This window comes from Chiloscyllium plagiosum, chromosome 5 (assembly GCF_004010195.1).
Source record: "Chiloscyllium plagiosum isolate BGI_BamShark_2017 chromosome 5, ASM401019v2, whole genome shotgun sequence".
Taxonomy (NCBI): domain Eukaryota; kingdom Metazoa; phylum Chordata; class Chondrichthyes; order Orectolobiformes; family Hemiscylliidae; genus Chiloscyllium; species Chiloscyllium plagiosum.
In genome coordinates, this window is record NC_057714.1 from 72949638 (window position 1) to 72965671 (window position 16034).

The 16034-nt window shown below is 36.3% G+C and overlaps 1 protein-coding gene across 4 annotated transcripts in view; it reads left to right on the plus strand.

Annotated features, from left to right (window-relative positions):
- Nucleotides 1-16034, plus strand: part of LOC122549995 (protein chiffon-like) — a 41634-nt gene that overhangs the window by 13887 nt on the left and 11713 nt on the right. For 3 of the 4 annotated variants that reach the window (XM_043690340.1, XM_043690338.1, XM_043690341.1), the window contains exons 2-9: nt 1034-1127; nt 4160-4338; nt 8471-8665; nt 10154-10198; nt 12792-12861; nt 13483-13553; nt 14066-14111; nt 15933-15978. In XM_043690340.1, coding sequence (XP_043546275.1) covers nt 1082-1127; nt 4160-4338; nt 8471-8665; nt 10154-10198; nt 12792-12861; nt 13483-13553; nt 14066-14111; nt 15933-15978 — 698 coding nt within the window. In that variant the 5' untranslated portion in view covers nt 1034-1081. The remainder of the gene's footprint in view (nt 1-1033; nt 1128-4159; nt 4339-8470; nt 8666-10153; nt 10199-12791; nt 12862-13482; nt 13554-14065; nt 14112-15932; nt 15979-16034) is intronic. The other variant, XM_043690342.1, reaches the window with a different exon arrangement.

Genomic DNA, 16034 nt, shown 5'->3' on the forward strand with positions numbered 1-16034 from the left:
TTGCAAAACACACAATACAGAGTTCGACAGTCACTGCGATTCAGCAATACAGTAGCAACTTTGTACAATGCAGGAATTTGGTTATTCATTACTGTAAAGCATAGATTAATGAGAATAATGCTCAGAATAAACAATACTAATTGCACTGGAGATGCAAAGCTTTTAGTATTATATAAAGTTGTAGTAGAGTAATCATTCAAAGACTGTTTGACTGTGTTGTGCATTTTGCAAGCATGAGTTTGTTGGGCACGATCAGTACCTTTCACCAGGTTGGTGACCTGTCTATACAGTGTGTTCAATGCCAAAAGTATAACAGGCTGATTAAAAAAGTTACATGACATTACTTTCAGGCATTAAACCTTGAAATGCTTTGTGGCAGAATTGAGGCTAAAAACATTGTACACTTAAGCAAAGAGCAGATAAATCTTTAAAGCTGAGTAAGAGAGAGAGAACGATTGAGACAGCTGGTCCGTATGATTGAATAGCAAGGAGCTAATACATAGCTGATGCACAAAAGTTATCTCCTATAGTATAAACATGTTCTTTTTTTTAAACTTAAAACATTTTCATGTTTGTTCTAAAACAGGTTTTTGTTTGGACTGGCATGTAACTGAGTCACTACTCATATAGCCAGAGAACATGGAAGGAATAACAAATGTGACATAATTGCTAAATAAACAGAAAGAACTGCAGATGCTGTATAAATCAGAAACAAAAACAGAAATTGCTGGGAAAGCTCAGCAGGTCTGGCAGCATTTATGAAGAAAAATCAGAATTAATGTTTCAGGTCCAGTGGCCCTTTTGCGGAAAGGTCACCGGACCCGAAACATTCATTCGGTTTTTATTTGGTATTTAACTCATGGGGACCTCTCTTCTAGGTATGCCCACCTTAAAGACGTTCTGCTCTTTCCTCTGACACAGTTTTGAGGAAGGGTCACTGGACCTGAAATGTGACATATTTATGTTTGTTTGCTATAGAAGATCTTCAACAATTGTAAAACTGTCTAATAATTATCTGGTTAACTATTTCCAGATACATTATAAACAGCAATGGAATAGAAAAATGTGATTTTTCTTGAAAATGAAACCTCGGATCAAAACTATAGACAACAAGTTAGTGCCCAACCGTAAGTATGTATTTTTAATACTGAATCAGAGGTTTTCTTTTGTGTGATTTTATGATACTGTTGTGTAAAGAAAGTGCAGTTTTATTTTTCAGGAAGCCAATAAATATTTTAAAAACTTGTAATCCTGAAATGGACACCAATATTATATTTCATAACATATCTAGTCATTGTTTATTCCATGGTCATTTACCTAAAAAAAATTCTCAGTATTCCTTGTACGGTTACGAGCAGAATAAAATGAAGATATTGAAGCTACACACTTCACCTATGCTGCTCATATTTTCATGCTTTCACCAGTTGCAATTCATTTTTTTGAAGACCATTATTTGGTGGGACGTTTTCGTACATTTGTACAACACAAAAAGACAAAACATGAAAGTTTAACATGTCCAACTAGTGTCATCAATTGTTCCATAAACCATAAGATCTAGGACCAGTGCTAAACCATTTCACTGGTTGCGTTTACTCCTCCATTCAATGACATCATGGCTGATCTGATGACATTTGACTCCAGTTTCCTGCCTTTTTCCTATAACTCCTGAGTTCCTTGATTATTAGAAATTTGTTTATCTCAAATTTGAATGTACAACATATAAAACAAGCCAGCATCTGTGGTAAAGAATTGCTTATGTTCACTATCTTTTGAGAAAGAAAATTCATCCTTGTCTGTATCCTAACTGGGCAACCTCTTACTCTGACATCATACCTTCTGATCCTAAACTTTTTTGCTTTTGTCTTACAGACTGGGGTTCTTTCCTTAGAGCTTTCAATAATTTGATAACAGCAGCTTTCACAGCCACATCGCTTTCTACCTTAAAAAAAAGTCTAAACCAGTTAAATCTTCACTTTTTCTTTGTTTCAGCATTCGCTTTGTTTGACTGGCATGGCACCAGCCTTCCTTTGATTACCCCTGCATAAGGCATTTAGTGAATGTTGAGACAAGGTAACAAATTCTGACGTTGGAGAATCGACTTCAATGTCTGTCAGATCAGCATTTTGACTATCTTTTGTCTCTGACATTTTTGTTTTTGAGTGAATGTATGTTGCTTTGGACCCACAACACATGTCCATAGAAAAAATTATTAGAATAATTCCATACTTTGCTTTACTGAAATCCTAGTTTCTCTATCTTAATCATTTTTAACTTTTTGCATGTGCTCAACTAGCCTATATTTCTCAATCGTCTTTTTAAGTAGCTAACGCACATAAGAATAAGCTATTCAATCACTTAAAATCTGCTGTAGTCAATTAGATTATAGTTGATTATATCTCAAATCTTTTTTCCATTCCAAAAAAAACTCCTGAAAGCTTTAATTGTCATGTCACTTGTATTATTTTGCAGAAAGTTACAGATTTCTGTTATTCTTTTGTTAAAGTGAGCTTCCTAATTTCATTCTGGTTGGTGTAGCTCTAATTTTGTTGTTTATAACCCCACCCGAGGAAAGAGATTATATCCTTTTAAAATACTTACGTAGTGAAAACATCTGAATCAGGCCACCTCTCCTCATCTACCTCTGGCTCTCTCTCCTTCTGTTTACCTGTTTGCAGACTTTGACATGGTTATCTACACAATCTTTTCATATGCTGTCCACTGTTGTTGGTTGGGTGGACTTTTGTCATTTAGTTCCATTCTAATTTATCTAATGTAGCCAAAGAATTACTTGAAATTGCTTCCCTTCCAGGTTCTGCATCTCTGGTACACCTCAGTGGTAGATCCTTGGTACTCTCCTGTTTCTCATCTGCATGCTGCACCTCTGTTATCATTTGAGGGATACTGTTAGTTTTCACATGTATGCTGACAACACCTAGTTCTATTTCACCATGATATCTCTTGACCCCTCTGCTATCACTAGATTATTGGTCTGCCTATCATATATCCAACACTAAACGAGTAGGAGTTTCCACAAACAAAATATTGGGAAACTGAAGCTATTGCTTTTGATTGCTTTTATTCTTCTAACACTGGACTCCATCCTCATTTTTGACCCCAGTCTGAGGTCAAGCCAGATCGTTCACATTTGGTCCAGAGATTAGGTCCAGATCTCTCATTTGTGCCATTGCTAAGACTGTCTATTTCCACCTTTTGGAACTTCTTCCTGCCTCTGCTCAAAACCTACATTTATGCTTTTATTACCTTTTAGATTCAATTTTTACAATGCACCTCTGGCTGGTCTCCCACATCCTAACTTCCATAAACTTGAGACATCCAAAACTTTATTGTCTGTATCTTAGCTAATAACTCATATTTCCCTCTTGCTCCTGTGTTTGCTGATTTACAGTGAATCTGGTCAAAAACAATTTTGATTTGAAAATACTCAGCGTTGTTTTCAAATTCCTCCTTAGTCTTGTTCCTCCCTTTCTGTGTTATGTCCTCCATCCCAAAGCCTTCAGATTTCTGATTTTTTTAAATTCCAATTTCTATGGAATAATCTCCTAACAGTTCTCTGCCTGTCTACCTTGCTTTCCCCAGTCAAGGTGGTCTTTAAAACCTGCCTCCTGCACCAAGCCTTTTGGTCATCTCATCTAATATCTCCTTCTGTGGCTCAGTGTTATATTTTGTTTTATACTGCTCTTATGAAGTGTTTTGGTATGTTTCATTATGTTAAAGGTGATAAAGAGATATAACGTTTTGTTGACTGAAGTGAACTTCCTCATTTTTATTCCAGCACTCCTAAGGTAAAGATCAACAATCCATTGTCTTTTTTGATTACTGTTTATTTCCGTCTGCTATCATGCGAATAGAATTTTATTCTTTTCCATCTTGTTTTCGAGTTATAATTTTCAACACCCCAATTCCTTAGTCAGAGAACAGTCAAGTGCACAGTTCCTGAGCCTTCATAAGTTGTACTTGGAGCAATGGGCTATGAAAGGTTTCCATATAAAATCTTTGATCATGAGTTAGATGCCTTGATTTAGTTGACACCATGTATCATCATGGCATCAATCAACATTGTGTTACATTTCAATTTCAATTATCATTAAAGCCCTTAATTTTCTTGTAAAAATGTTTAATTGTAGAATTTTCATTATAGGATTAACAGTACATGGAAAATCTGGAAGAATTAAAGGAACGCTGAAGACATCACAACGAGCAGCTAACAAAGTGGCAGATATCAAATTAAAGCCGTTTACAGGGAAAGTTTTTTACCTTGATTTGCCTTCAAATAAAAGTACTCAAAATTTAGAGAGGGATCTACAGAATCTGGGAGGGGTATGTTCACATTACAAAAATTACTACTAATTTTATTATCTAAACTGACAAATTTGATTTCCCAATTTGCAGTGTAAATTATTAACTAACCCTTAATGTTGTTTTGTATGTAATTGTATTAGTAACTCAGCAATTAATCAGCTTAGTTTTGATGAGTCCTTGATTGGTGATTAGTATGTTATGGTATTTACATAGCTCAACTGGCTGCTTGAATTTGTCTTTTAATAGTAATACACTAAAGACATGATTGTTACCTTCCCAATGTGAGTCAGATATTTGTTCGGCCTTGAATGCAATACAGCAGATGGCTGAGTTTATGATCGACATTTCAGCTGTTTTTTTAAATCTTTGATCTAGTTATTGTAATACAGTAGTGCCTCGACTTACGAACTTAATCCGTTTCGGGACCCGATTCGCAAACCAAAAAGTTCGCGAACTGAATCAATTTTTCCCATTGTTCGACTAGCATAAGAATGCTTGGATGTAGCAACGAACGCTGTTCACAGCACACGCGCCAAAGACGAACTGAATGAGATCACACGGGGCCCGAGAGCTTTTGCGTTCAACAAGCACGTAGCAAAGAACAATGAAACCATGTGGTCGCACATGGGCTTTTTGTGTTCGTACCTTCGTTTGTACCTTGAATTTCGTACGTGCGTTGAAGCAAAATTTTACTTACAATCCTGTTCGTAAACCGATTTGTTCATGAACGGGGTCATTCGTATGTCGAGGCGCTACTGTTCTTCAAAGGCTTTAATTTATTCGGCTGTGGAGTCTTTGCTGAAATAATTGCACAGTGATGTCTTAAATTATGAATATTTGGCTGAGCTCCAAACCATAACAGACTCTGCAGGGGCTGTTGTTACAGATACTGAGGGGAGACTAGCAGTTTTGTTTAGATTGGCAGTTCTATGAGCTCTTAAGGGGATAAGAATATTTTTCAAGTGGAGTTTGAATAATTTTCTTATTATAAGGCTCATTAGTTCTCTCTATAGTGGATGAATTAGGGTTGGGGGAGAGGTGGTAAGGAGAAGGAGGAGGAGAGAGGTTAGGAGGGTTGTGCAGGCTAAGATACTTGCCACTCATTTACAGAATTGTGCTGACGTCCAGCAATTTGAAGCAGACCTTCAAATCTACATGCTTCTGTATCTACCTGCCTCAAGCCAACTTGGGAAGTGGCTGCCTCAACTCCAAACTGCTCCCTTTACCTCACTGTAGAAAGTGTGTGGTGGGTATGACTGATGGAGGCAAAAGCGAGATGCTAAGAAATCTCCTAGCTTACAATCTTTTTCCTTAGAGGGAACACTCAATTCAGACTTTGTAAGGATTGCATTCATATCAAAAAATAAACTTGTAGGTTGAAAAACATGAATGGCTTTCTTATGGTCAGATAATTTCTGATCTGATAGATGTAATGGAGGGCTGGCTGTTGCATATTTGTAGTAGAAGAAACTAACACTCTGATTTCACCGCTGACCAAAAATTAATTGCCACTATGATAATTTACTAGTTTCAAATGAATACTTCACTATTATACTTTTCATGTCATTTCAGTGTTAAAATTGCAGTTTCTGATTTTATTCTGTCCAAGGTGTACTATCTGCTACCTTTGCCGTACTACATGGAATTCTCTCCATAACCCTTTATCTCTTTACTTTCCTTTAAAATGATCTTTAAAAATAATCTTTTAGTAAGGTTTTTGGCTCAGTTGTGTTATCTACTTTAATGGCTTGGTGTTTGTTTATGATCACTCCTTACAAGTGCCTTGGGGAATTTTGTGTCAAATGTGCTACATAAATGTAAGTTGCTCTTGTCAAAAATTAGATCATAAGACATTAGAGCAGAAATTAGGCCATTCAGCCCATCGAGTCTGCTCTGCTATTCGGTCATGGCTGATAAGTTTCTCAAACCCATTTTCCCACTTTTTCCCTGTACTTTGATCCCCTTCACAATCAAGAACCTATCCATCTCTGCCTTATACATATTCAATGACCTGTCATCCACAGCCTTCTGTGGCAATGAATTCTGTAGTCACCACTCTTGGGCTCAAGAGGTTTCTCCTTATCTCCGTTCTGAAGGGCCTTCCCTTTACTGTAAGGCAGTGCCTTCAAGTTTTAGTCTCTTGCCAATGGAAACATCTTCTCAATGTCTGCACTGTCCAGGCTGTTCAGTACTTTGTAAGTTTCAATTAGATTCCCCCCATATCTTTGTAAACTCCATTGAGTATAGACCCAGAGTCCTCGAACATTCATCACATGTTAAGCCTTTCATTCCTGGGAACATTCTCATGAATCTCCTCAGGACCTCCCCCAGGGTCAGAACATCCTTCCTGAGGTATGAGGCCCAAAATTGTTCACAAAACTCTAAATGTGGTGTGACCAGTGTTTTATAAAACATCAGAAGTACATCCCTGCTTTTATATTCTAGTCCTCTCAAAGTAAATGCCAATGTTGTATTTGCCTTCCTATCTACTGACTCAATCTGCAAGTTTACCTTAAGAGAATCCTGGACTAGAACTCCCAAGTCTTTTTGCACTTAAAGATTTATGAAATTTTTTCCCCGTTTGGAAAATAGTCTCTGCCTGTCGTCTTCCTCCCAAAGTGCACGAGCTCTCACTTTCACACATTGCATTCCATCTTTCATTTCTCTGCCTACTCTTCTAACCTGAACCTTCCTGAAGAAGAGCTTATGCCCGAAACGTCGATTCTCCTGCTCCTCGGATGCTGCCTGGCCAGCTGTGTTTTTCCAGCATCACATTTTTCAACTCTGGTCTCCAGCAACTGCAGTCTTCACTTTCTCCTAACCTGTCCGAATCCTTCTGCAGTTTCATGCCTCTTCAGTATTGCCCATCTATCTATCTTTGGATCATCTGCAAACTTACCCAGAATGCCCTCAGTTCTTTCATCTAGATCATTATTGTATAAAATTAAAAATTGTCCTAACACTGACCCTTGCGGAATACCACTAATCACTGGCTGCCATCCTGAGAAGGATTGTTTTATTCCCATTCTCTGCTTTCTGCCAGGCAGCCAATCCTCTATCCATGCTAGTACCTTGCCTCTTAAAACCATGGGCCCTTATCATATTCAGCAGCCTCCTGTGCAGTACCTTGTCAAAGGCTTTCTGGAAGTCCAGGTAAATAATATCCATTGGTTGTCCTTTGTCTAACCTGCTTGTTACTACCTCAAAGAATTCTAACAGATTTGTCAGGCATGACCTCCCCTTGATGACACCATGCTGACTTTGCCCTATTTTACCATGCACCTCCAAGTATTCAGAAATCTTATCCTCCACATTGGACTCCTGAAATCTTACTAACAACCAAGGTCAGGCTAATCGGCTTGTAATTTCCAGTCTTTTGCCTTGCTCCCTTTCTAAACAGGTGTGATTACTTTAGCAATTTTTCTGTCCTCTGGGACCCTCCCAACTCTAGTGATTCCTGAAAGATAACCACTAGCGCCTCCACCATCTCTTCAGCTATCTCCTCTAGAACTCTGGGGTGTTGTCCCTCTGATGATTTATCCATCTGCAGACCTTTCAGTTTTTCTAGTACCTTCTCCTTGGTGATGGCCACCATACTCACCTCTTGCTCCCAACTCTCTTAAAGTTTTGATATATTACTCATGTCTTCCACCTTGAAAACTGACACAAAGTACAGAGGAACCTCGATTATCCGAATGACACGGGCAGTGAGTATTTTGTTCGGATAATCAAATGTCAGATAACATAGTTTAGCCAAGCATCAGGACCTTGCGATCTTGTTTGGATAATATGAAATTCGGATATTAAATGCGGGATAATCGAGGTTCTTCTGTATTTGTTAAGTTCCTCCAACATTTCTTTGTTCCCCATTGTTATTTTCCAGTGTCCTTTTTCAGCTGCCCAATGTCAACACTTGCCTCTCTTTTGCCTTTTATATGTCTAAAGAAGCTCTTACAGTCTTCCTTTATATTACTGGCTGACTTACATTCATATTTAATCTTTTCCCTCCTTATTTCTTTTTTTAATTCAGAATTACTTCAGAACCAGGTGCTTATTCTGCAATGATTTAGTGAGCTGCAAATTGGAATGCCATCAGCACATTTCTTAAAAACTCTAATTAGGTTTTCTTTTCTGTTTTATTTAAATACAGACAATTGAAAAATTTCTCAGCAAAGATATTAATTACATAATTTCTAGTCGAAATGAGGCCAAGTTTGCCCAGGCTGCTGGGAAAAACTCTCCCATACCAAGCCCAGATTCAGTTCAAAACACTGGGAACACATCTCCCCATCTGAGCAGTCGGAAAGAAAGCCATGAAGGAAGCCCGCATCGAACTTTGGAAATGGTATGTTTAAGGGTGTGCGCCTAACTAAATTCTGCTAAAATTTACTAAACTTGATAATGGAAACTCAAGAGTTTCCTGAGAACTTGTTAATTTGAGCATTTTAGAGCACTAATATATAGAATGTAATTCAATTTATTTTTATTTGTGGTTAATCAGTTAATGAATATCCTCATCTTTGAACAGTAACATAACATTCTGACTTTATGTTACAATTCATCAAAAGGGAGAACAATTCAAAACTTGGCCATGATTTTGCTGTGACTATGAATGAGTGGTACCGTCATTCATTTAATTATTAAGTGCCCGTAGACTTCGTCTTATATTGGAACATATCGTAATTTGGAATTCATATCAATCATTATTGTAATCTGTTTCTTTAATCAACTGTGTTGAAAAGTTCTTAATGAGGACACAGGATTTGAAATAGAAAGAATAAATTAGAATAGTTAATTTAGCACTGAATGATACACAGAAAGTGAAATAGAAACGGAGAGAAACTTGGAATTAAGAAAGGGAATAGGGGGTGAAGAAGTTACATTTATTATTTATACAATCTTGAATGACAGAATTAAGGAATGATGCACCACATTTGTAACAGTTAATTTGACCTGGGGAGGATATTTGGCACTAATTGGGACTTTATTTCTACATTTCAAGAGCAACCTACTTGAGAACCTTGTTTGGAACTTTATTAATAACCTTTCATGTATTTTAATTGTATCCCCTAAAGCAATATTAAAATACAACTTCTGGACTAGTGTGGCAAGCCAGATAACAATGTACTGATTTCTACATTTTATCATGTGTTTGTGGTTTGCAGTGGTGATTGTCCCATGTACTTTGTTTTTTAAAATAACATTGATCGCTATTTTGAGAGAAGAATCCAGGCAAATATCTTTTCAAAATAATACCACTCTTTAGATGGAAATGATTAATGAGATTGAATTGTGAAGTTCTTTATTCTAAAGTCAATGTGGAAGCCCTGTAGTTTTATCTTCTCTCTGCATTAGTTAGCACTAATTGTGAGGATATACATCTGTTCCATGCAATACTATTGTAAATAACAAGTGTGTAATTTTTTCTGGCCTTAGAACTGCTGTGGCAAAAAAAGAATACAAGTTGTGTTGCCTTTATACAATCTTTGAATATATCCCAAAACACTTATCTCACTGCTTTTGATCACATCGTGATTATCTGATGTTTGCTCCTTTATTTCTTCTGTTTTATCTTTCCTTGCCCCACCTGATGTAAATTACATCGGGACATCATCTGGATCAATGGAATTACATATTCACAAGTTGTTTCTGTTTTGATGCGGAAGTGTTGTTGAATTTGACAATGTGTTGAAACTAAATTAGTCTAAATTTAAACAACAAACTAAATTAATGAATTTTAAAACCATTTGAAGCTTATGATTCTGTGAGAAATATCATCAAAAGTGCAAAATCTGCTTCCAAAGTTGTTGATTCAATAATTTTCAATTGACAGATAAGCAGAGGAAAAAGTTTTGTCAAGAAAGTTATCCAGGAACAGGTAAGCTATTAATCAAGAAGGGCTTCCTGAAGAAGGGCTTATGCCCGAAACGTCGATTCTCCTGTTCCTTGGATGCTGCCTGACCTGCTGCGCTTTTCCAGCAACACATTTTCAGCTATTAATCAAGAAAACAAGTTGAAAAGAAACCAGCTCCTTCATTTTGTTTTAATGCCAGAAGTGATCTATTTTGAAATTAAATGATAAAACAAGTAGTGAGCTCTGATTTCTTTTTTTCTGTCATTGAGTATTTGAATTTGCACAATATATATTGTCTGCCTCCAACTGTGTTCACATTTAGCTTGCTCCCAGTCAGACATGTGCTAGAATTAGCCAATCAAAAGTTATGAGAGCCAGCTGGGGAGTGTCTGATTGGGCATACTGTTAAGTTCGAATAGTATTGCATGATTTTCAGTACATAGAAAGTAATTAACCTCCTATATGAACCTGCTGCAAGCTAATGAAGATGTGTTTAGCTCTGTGACGTTGATGGATTAAAGTTAGTTACACATGAAGGAAAGCAAAAAGAACTGTTGAATTAATTTTAAATTTTTTTTAAAAAGGGTTTTTGCATGTTTTGAATAAACGTATGCTCCTAAAACTAAGTAGTTCCCCCCCCTGCCTTACAGATCTAGCATAGATACAGGGAGGAGAAGCTACTGTGTCTGTGGGACAAGAAAAAAAGGGGCTGTATGTATGGTGGGATGAGAAGCAATGGTTGTGAAGTGTGTGTTGGGGGAGGTAGGGTGAGAAACCTCACTATCCTTCAGGGAATATGGAGAGCCTGAATGTTATTTTTTTTTCTGGCATTTAGGGATCTGTTAATTTTCAACAATTCTTTTTTTAAAATATATATTTGAGATGTGGGTTTCACTGGCAAAGTAGTAATTGTTCCCCATCTGCAGTTTCCCATGAGAATGTAGTGGTGACTTAAAATGGGAGGTCACATTAGTAAATAATTTGTGATTCTAGTCTTTGCCTTCACTTCACATAATCAGCAAGGTCATGTCCTGTTGTAAGCATGGACTTCATCCAGGTATTGCATGTATTAAATTTTAATTGAATACTGTAATACTAAGATCACTGGGGATTTGATATAAATAGATTAGCCCACAGTCTTAATGGCAAAAGAAGCTGTAACAAAGGGAAATGTTTCTCTCCATTTGTGTCTAACAATTCCACCCATCTCAAGTGCCCTAGATGTATTCATATTTCACACGTCATTAAAAAATTACATGATTCCTTGATGCAGACATTCAGACCCATCTGTTTTTGAACAATCTTGTTCTTGTCCATACAAAGTCATTACACCAACCATCGTCCTTCTCCCCCCCGCCCCCCCAACGCCGTTCTCTACTATCTCCCTCCTTTCCCCTTGCTGCCCACATACTTCTTTCTTCTTTGCTTTGTTATGAACCGGACCGAACTCCTTAAAATATATTAGGAAACGTTTAGGGTCTAGACTATCTTCTTATTTTAAAGGCAAGTTCCAGGCGTTCGCTTGGGGTACAATTTGGTCAAACTACCAGCCTGTAGTCATACACTGTCGTTAAAATGCAACAAAACAAAGAAGAAATTGAAATAACTTAATTCTGTTGGAAAACTTAACAGAATACTAGATTATTTAACTACTAAACTGAAACTGTTACAATGTAGTAACAATCCACAAACACACCTTTGGCAAAGGCAAATTTAGTAAAATAGATTGTCTCGTGCAATTCTATAGTACAGGAGGAAAAACATCAAGAGAAAACAGAGAGACACATAGAGTTGCATAACACAGAAACAGACCCTTTGGTCCACTTCGTCCATACCAATCAGATATCCTAAATTAATGTAGTTCATTTGCCAGCATTTGGTATGTATCTCCTTACACTCTTCTCTTTTGTGTACCCACCTGGATGCCTTTTAAATGTTGTAATTAAAACAGCCTTCACCACTTCCTCTGGCAGATGTAGCAGGGAGAAATTCCAAACGCTGGTTCTAGGCCCCAGCAACTGCTCCTGAAAGCAAAAACTAAAAATCCTGATTCAGTAGTAGTTGACCCCATCCATTAAGGTTGCTTCCATTGTTCCAACATTTTTTGTTTTGAAAACCCAACTGTTTATTGGCTTTGGAGCTGACGACCCATCACCTCTGTAAAAAACCTTTCTTCATTTCTTAAAAAAAGAGACAAAATACATGTCTTAAAACCATAATATCAACACAGCTGTCATTGTGAAGTGTGGGAGAACTGTACAACAAATAATTAAGATCAAAACAATAATTACTTATAGTCAATATAAATATTGATTTTGTAAACAGTATCTAGTCATTTCATTGTATGTATTTGAGATGAATTCTGATGTTTGTTTAGAGGTAGCTTTTGTCTGAGGGGTGATTCCAATTTATACTGAAAAGGTGTTGCTATTGCACATATCTAGTAAATATTTGAGACATTGTTTCAACAATATGTTGTATCTTATTTAATTAAAATTCATAAATGTTTGTAGTATTTATTTTTGTTGTACCATTTTATGAAATATTTGTGATAGATGTTTACACTTTTTGCTTCTTCCAAATCCATATCCTTCCTTTCTTCTGCCCCTCAATACAGGAATTTGTTCCTGGAAACAACATCCTTTCAAATGCTCTTGCTTGGGGAGTGCGAATACTATATGTAGATGATATCCTTTCATTACATTTTGTTTTGCAGTGGTTGATATGAGTTGAAATGTAAATTCAATGTGAGATTATTGCTATAAAAATGAGAACTGCCTGGATAGAAGATTATTGGTGACTTTATCCCAACCAGCAAGATTTTTAAATGTTCAACTCAGTTATTCATTAAGAATTCAAAATTCTACTACCATAATATTTTTGATGATAAGTGTCGTGTATGGATTGTAAAGGTTTGAATGAAATGTATGATCGGTGCATTTCCAGACTAATTCTTGGCATAGTTGTGTTTCTGAATGCCTATCCTCCTCTAATTCTTGCTTAAAAAAATTAGCGAATGATTTCACTGTGACCATCAGGTTGGCTCCTTCTGACAGTTGTACAAACTAAACTTCTGTTATCTTCGTTCACTACAAAATGAGGTACATGGAGTGTGCTACACGTGGGCACATATAGTAATTCTGTTGCACCATATCAGTTTTCTGACCAGAGTTCATGAAATTAAAAATGCATTTAATGAAACCTGACGTTATAACAGAGGCCTAAATCATGCAATCTTTCCATAGTTAAACTCAAATAGCAAAATTGGAATCTATTTTTGATTTATGAGACCTTAACATTAATTTTAGATGTGAAAACTTATATTTCAAGAAAGAAGGAGTCATTTGTAACCACAAACTCTGTTGCGACAATCAATGGGGTAAGAAGGCAACAATACTTTGCACGCTTGGATGGTTAGCCTTGATTAGAGCATTTTGTGGAAAAGTTTCAGATTTCTAGTGTCTGCAATATTTTGCTTTTATTAGAAGATTTTCTATTTTGTTTTCTCACTTAATAATGGTGTGAAAGGCAAGAAAAGATTATGACAAAGTAATGCAGTGTGTTAAGATTGCAGTGTCAAATAGAAAATGCAACTTCAGGCATCTCCACCTTGTTTACACATGAGTATATTTACTAGTGAACTTAAAGAGATTGAAAGGACTGCTTCCAGCTGTTTTTTCACTGATGACTGAATCCAGAATTCAATTGCCAAGGCTTAGTATCACAAGTTTGAGAACTTGAAGTTTGAAATGCATGTTCGTTTTTAATTTTGCAACCAGTATAACAGGCAAGCCATGTTCATCCAAACATGTTGGATATGGACAATAAATGAATTGCTTCTTTGTTTTGCTTTGAAGAGCAAAATTTATCGAATGTTTTGTTTTTATTTAGGCCAAGTCTAATCGAACTACCCAATCTAATAGTCATAGAACAAAAGGTACGTATTTTACTCTCAACACTTCTTGCATAGGCTAGATGCATAATTCTTTATCAGGATGGAAGGAGAAATGGGTGGTGAGTATTATTGAAGAAGCAGTTTAATACAAAATTGTAAGGACTGAAAAGATTGTACACCACTCACTAAGGCTCTTTTGCCAGCAAATACTAAATCTGTGACTTTACCACCTAGAAGGACGAGGGCAGCAGATACAAGGGAATGCTACCATGTTCATGTTTCCCTTCAAGACACACACTATCCTGACTTGGAACTATATTGCTTTTCCTTCACTGAAACTGTTCCAAATAGGATTGTGGATATACCTGTGCTACATTGACCAACTGTAGCTGTACAAGAAGGTGGCTCATCACCACCTCAAAGCAGTTTGAGATGGACAGAAAATGCTCCCCCAGTCAGTGATGTGCACATCTGTGAAAAGAATCAGTTGTTTTAAAAAGCAGGAAGGAAATGTTGGAATGTTCAGTTCAAAAAGACCAATATTGTGGAAGCATTTGAAAATTGATAAGGGACTTGAGGACATTAGGGTATGAGTAAAATTTTCCTGAGGGAAAAAAAATGGAAAAACTTCCAGCTAAGGACTTAATGAATGTGTAAAAAAAAACACAGAGGCACAAGGTACTCACTAAATCCCACTTGCCATCTCCAGTACCTCTTCCCTTCCCCATAACAGCAGGCATTTCCAATTAGTGCATCCTGTGAACAATCTTGCTTGGTAACCTTGACATTAATAATATATTTTTTAAAAAGAAAGAAACAAACTTAAAATAAATTCCATTCATTCATAGTTTTTGCAAAATAATGAATAAAGTGTGAAATACAATCTCAAAATGCCTTGTAATGAGAACTATTTTTATCATATTCAGTGTCTGTTAGTCAGTGGCATCCCATTGTGTACCACTCCTTTCTATGATGTATTACACCCTCCAACTCTGAGCAGTGCTTTTGGAGAGCTAGTCAAGAATTGAAAGCTGACATCTGCTACCTTCTCAACATTATATTGGCAATACATCTGTATAGTACACGTTTCTGTCACCAGTTCAGTGGCTGTGATTGTGAATAAACTATACTACTTTGCTACTATTGATCTGTTTTTTCTTCTCAATTAATTTAGGTTGTTCCTCTTTAATTTTGTTGAACTCTGTCTGTTACCAGATGGTATACTGACTTATCCTTGTTCTCCTTTCACTTTAAACCCTACATGACATTGTCCATTATAGCCAATTGTTCCTGTCAGTTACTTATTCGACTTAATTTCCCAAAACTAACTGCCAATCAGTGTAATCCCTGTAATAAAACATACTAATTTGGGAATCTGATCAGTATATGATCTGAAGGATATTTCGTGACACTTATTATTTCTGCCACACATTGACTTGGTATTAAAAAAAGGTCACCCATGATTGGATGGTATGCCATTTTTCTGAAAGCAGTTTCTTATCTGATTTATCAGAAGCACCATACCAGAATGTCCACTAGTATTTTTAGGCAGTTTGATAATCTGGTATCCCATTTTGCATGGATTTTAATATGCTAATTCCTTTTTAATTGTATATAGATTTCTTAACATGTGGAAACTATCAATTTAAACTGATGTTTGAGACAATTGCTTACACATTCAGGAGAAAGTGTTAGAAAACTGTTTTTCATTAAAAAAAGTTCAGAAATAATATAGAAAAAACATGATATCAAAGTAAATAGAGATCATTCATTTTGCTTACCAATTCTCAAATTTTGATTACTTTGAGGATAATGTTTTGTGGATTTGTATTGTATATCTAAAATGTTTTTTAATTTAAAAAGCAGGAAAACTGAGGAAACCTTTTATCAAAGTTGAAGCAATGAACCGGTAAGCTAATTGTATCACGATTAAAGTATGTTCCTGATTCAAACACTCTTCTCAAT